The sequence below is a fragment of the Vipera berus genome (genome assembly GCF_964194415.1).
Source record: "Vipera berus genome assembly, chromosome: 16".
Lineage (NCBI taxonomy): Eukaryota > Metazoa > Chordata > Lepidosauria > Squamata > Viperidae > Vipera > Vipera berus.
This window is the reverse complement of record NC_138219.1, coordinates 2,440,105-2,444,869: the sequence shown is the minus strand read 5'-3', so window position 1 is coordinate 2,444,869 and position 4,765 is coordinate 2,440,105. Positions and strand designations below refer to the sequence as shown.

The following is a 4,765-nucleotide window of genomic DNA, read 5'->3' as shown; positions in this document are numbered from 1 at the left end:
CAAAAGGAGGAATCACATGACCCCGGGACTCTGCAACCGTCATAAATATGAGTCAGTTGCCAAGCGTCCAAATTCTGATCACGGGAGATGCTGCAACGGTCATAAGTGTGAAAAATGCTTGTAAGACGCTTTTTTCAGCGCTGTTGTAACTTCGGTCACTGAACGGATGGTTGTAAGTCAAGGACTATCTGCATTTTTCCCAATTGATTCAAAAGTCAGACTCAAATCTCCTTAGATCGTTTCATCTAAGCCTCAAACCCAGTCTTGTTTCTGCATCGTTTCCAATTCAGACATGCAATTTGATTTATTTTTCCCCCGCCCTCGTTCTGGAAATACTTCCTGAGCAGGAATTCACCGAAAAAGTGGGCGAGCGGTTCAAACAGCGGGATGTTCAGATGTAGCTCTCGGCCATTTTCTCCTTCCTGGCCCTGGTCAGCTTTGGACTCCGGGCACATCCTGGTTTGCACGCCCGGTGGGCTCCCGGCTCTGCCCTGGGGCTATTGCTCACGGTGGACGCCCACTCCAAGGTCATGCGGACAGACGGTGCTTTGGCCAACCTCTTGCCGGTCCGGTAGCGCGAACAGCAGAAGCAGTAGACCAGCGGGTCGAGGCAGGTGCTGAGGAGGCCAAAGAGGAAGAAGACGTGGCTTAGCGATGGTGGCACCTGCTCCCGCGTCAGCATCTCGGGCGAGAACCAGTACCAGAGGCCCAGCAAGTAGTAGGGCGTCCAGCAGGCGACGAACGTCAGGATTGTGACGGCCGACATTTTCAAGGTGCGAACCCGGATTTGGTGGATGTTATTGTGTGAGCAGCGCAGGTGGACCTCCGTGGATTTTGGGGAGGCTGCAAGAGGAAGAAAGCGACAACAATAGCCCCGTGTTTTACGGTTCATGATGGATTCCTGAACAAACCAGGATTGGCTCCATTCGGAAAGGACCCCAAGCCTCAATAAAACCAGCTGCATCAGGATGCAATGTCCTTCAAGGGTCTAATGGTGAAGATGCCAGGCTAGGAATCGAGAGACAGGGAGTTCTAGTCCTATCTTAGACATGAGAGCTGTCTTTCAGCCAATCACTAGGAAACAGGGAGTTCTAGTTCCACCTTAGGTAGGAAAGCTGGGTGGGGGACTTTGGGCCAGTCACCAGGAGAGGGTGAGTTCTAGTTCTGTGTCAGGCATAAAAGCCGGCTGGGTGACCTTGGGCCAATCACCAGGACAGGGTGAGTTCTAGTCCCACCTGAGGCACAAAAACCGGCTGTGTGACCTTGGGCCAATCACCAGGAGACGGTGAATTCTAGTCCCGCCTGAGGCATGAAAGCCGGCTGGGTGACCTTGGGCCAATCACCAGGAGAGGGTGAGTTCTAGTCCCGCCTGAGGCATGAGACCCACTTAGGAGACTTTGGGCCATTCATTTCCTCTCGGGCCAGCCCACCTCACAAGATTGTTGTGGATAAAAAAGAGGAGGTGACAGTGTGTTCCCCATCTTGAGTTATTTATAAAAAAACCCTTGCTGCTTAACCATGCACCCCTTTCCAAGGAAGTCCCCCCTCCACTGGTGCATGCCACGGAGGCTCACCCCGCGCTTGCGCCATCTTCCTTGAGATCTCGGCCAAGATGCGAGAGTAGCAGAGCAGCATCACCAGCAGTGGCACCAGGAAGAGGCAGGCAAAGGTGAACATGTTGTACAGGGTTTCCTGCCAGTGCGCCCCAAAGCTGCCCACCGTGGCACATTGGACGAAATGGATGGGCTGGGAGCGGCTGACCGTGTGGAAGACGAGCATCTGGAAAAAGAAAGGCCGTTTCCCATACAAAACACACACACACACACACACCACAGAGAGATTAAGGTCTAGATTTCAGTTCTGGTTAGGATAAGCCTTAAAGTACAGGAGCATTTCTCAAATGTGGCCCCTTTAAGATGTGTGGACTTCAACTCCCAGAATTCCCCAGCCAGCACAACTCCTTTCTGGGAGTTGAAGTCCAGAAGTCTTAAAAAGGGGCCAAGCTTGAGAAACACTGCCTTAAAATATGGTTGCCTAAACTGCATCTTCCTCACCAACTGCTAGAGTTCCTCTGATGGAGATTTTAAAATTGGATGACAGACAGCGGGATAGACGGACAGACAGATATACAGAGAGACAGGAGAGAGAAAAACAGACCAGAGATATAGAGATGATGGAAGGATAGGTTGATAAAAGCACGGAGGGAGGAAGGGAAAGACAGACAGATAGAAGTTAGATGACAGATAGATAGATACAGGTAATCTTTGATTTACAACCATTTGTTTACTGATTGTTCATTCAAAGTGACAGTGGTGGTGAAACAAGTGACTTCCAACTGGTCCTCGTGCTTGCAACCAACGCAGCATCTCACAGTCACAGGTTTAGAATTTGGGTTGACTCAGCCTTCCATCCTTCCGAGGTAGGTAAAATGAGGACCCAGATTGTGGGGGGCAATTAAACTGACTTTGTAATAATGCCGCTTGGGGTGTGTGTGAAAGCCCTAATAAGCAGGCATATACATAGAATGAAGGCTACTGCTAAGCTTGTAAGCCGCCCTGAGTCTTCGGAGAAGGGCGGGATATAAATGGGATTAAAATAAAAAAAACCTGGCATATATTTACATGCGTTGCCTGACGTCATGTGACCGCCATTTAACGATCTTCCAAACCAGCTTACAGCAAGTAAAGTCAATGGGGGAAGCTGGATTCGCTTAACAACTGCTCAATTCACTTAACGACTGCAGTAATTCATTTACCAACCATGGCACACAAAAAAATGCCTGCCATTAGATTTGAATTCCTCATCATGAATTTAGATGAGTTCATAATCCACCATCCAGAATACATGAGGATCGGATGGGTGGAAAGTAGAGCTAGACCAGGGGTAGGCAACCTTGGCTCTTTTATGACTCGTGGACTTCAACTCCCAGAATTCCTGAGCCAGCATGGGGGAACTATGGCTCTTTTATGACTCGTGGACTTCAACTCCCAGAATTCCTGAGCCAGCCATGCTGAGAGGAAAGGAAGAGGTTTCCAAGCTGAGCCACGCTGGCTGAGGAATTCTGGGAGTTGAAGTCCCCAAGTCATGAAGGAGCCATAGTTCCCCCATGCTGGCTCAGGAATTCTGGGAGTTGAAGTCCACGAGTCATAAAAGAGCCAAGGTTGCCTACCTCTGACCTAGAAGAACCATTTCAAAGGCTGGATGCCGGTCTTCTTGCTTTCTTAACATGGACAGGGGCTCTACCTACCTGAGGTACTGCTAGGAGGAAGCTGAGGGCCCACGCTATACACAGCATTGTCTTGTTCTTCCTCTTGGCTCTGCTGACCCTCAGGGGATGCAAGATGGCTGCCCAGCGGTCCAGGCTGATCACTACTGTCACGAAAGAGCAGGCGTACATGGCCACCAGCTTGAGGAACATCAAAAGCCGGCAGGCCAGGTCACCAGCGTACCACTGAATGGTCACGTTCCACACTGTATCCAGTGGCATGACCACGAAGGTGACCAGAAGGTCAGCCGCAGCCAGATTCATGAGAAGGATTCGGAGATGTGGCTTGCGTTGAAACTTCTTGGTGACACTCCACAACATGGCGGCATTGATGCCAGTGGAACAAAGGAAAAGGACTACAGTGATGGCCACACGGATTTTGGCTGCCGTGGAGAACGTGGGCAGTTGGGAGCTACCCCAGGGAACTTCACTTGGGCTGAAGGTCCCATCCATGCTGTTGGACCTGCCATGGTCCCAGAGAGTGGCGTTCATTGGCTCAACCAACGTCAAGCCTTCCCAAGGAAGGAAGACCATCCTTCACCAGAGAGGTCCATCAGCTAGACCAGGAGGGGCCCCCTTTGGTTCTCTGGGAAGCCCTACTTTTCGAAGAACGTGGAAGAAGCAGGAGAACATGGCTTCCTACTCAGACATAGCTGAGGTCATCTGATATGAGTCCTTCTTAAAGTTGGTAGTTATTTGGGGGTGAAATTAGCTTGGTCTTGCAGCAGAAAGACTTGGAAGACGTCATACTTTATTTGGGATGCTGGGTCTCCATGGCGAAAGGGGGCACCTTAGTCCACATTGGTGGCCGGGAACAGAAAAACAGCCATGGCTGTGCCACTGTGTTGACTTCTTCCTGGTGGCAGCCATCTTCAGCCTCTCGCAAAGTCCAGGGGTCCTGAAGTCACCCGACACCCCTGCAAGGTGACAGAAGCCAGCTCTCTTTCACTTGGTTGCACCAGCCCACCCACCCACTTTTCCAAAAGTGTTGAAATGCAAAGCTGTGGGTTGTACCCTGCAGGATTTTCACGGCCCTGAGCCTCCTTCAGTTCTGGCCATTGTGGCAGGATGTAGATCAGGGGTGTCCACCTTTGGCAACTTTAAGACCTTGTGGACTTCCACTCCCAAAATTCTGGGAGTAGAAGTCCACAAGATTCTGAGTTGAAGTCCACAAATCCGCAAGAAGTCCACAAGTCCTGTGGACTTCAACTCCCAGAATTTCTCAGCCAACTATGCTGGGAGTTCACGTCCACAAGCCTTAAAGTGGCCAAGGTTGGACACCCCTGACGTAGACGTAGGTGGGTGAGCTTCCATGAAACATGGTTAATGTCTTGCTTGGAAGGGGGCAAGTGAGTGCAGTTTTCCATAATCAGGTTTGAAAAGAAAGAAAGAACCGCTTAAAGAATGTAGAACAAAGTGGGGCAAAGGATTTTGGTTATAACATGTAAATGGATCAGTGGGAAAATGCAGGGTTCAAAGGGCTGAAATTTACTTTACTTT

The 4,765-nt window shown here is 50.2% G+C and overlaps 1 protein-coding gene across 1 annotated transcript; it reads right to left on the bottom strand.

The window, feature by feature from the left end:
* Positions 1 to 376: 376 nt before the first annotated feature.
* Positions 377 to 3,757, bottom strand: LOC308675580 (gonadotropin-releasing hormone II receptor-like; the record flags this gene model as incomplete). The annotated part of the gene is made up of 3 exons (XM_081341022.1): positions 377 to 843; positions 1,575 to 1,779; positions 3,248 to 3,757. The coding sequence occupies 3 exons, from the start codon at positions 3,755 to 3,757 to the stop codon at positions 392 to 394; spliced, it is 1,167 nt and encodes a 388-aa protein (XP_081197148.1). The 3' UTR covers positions 377 to 391.
* Positions 3,758 to 4,765: the final 1,008 nt, after the last annotated feature.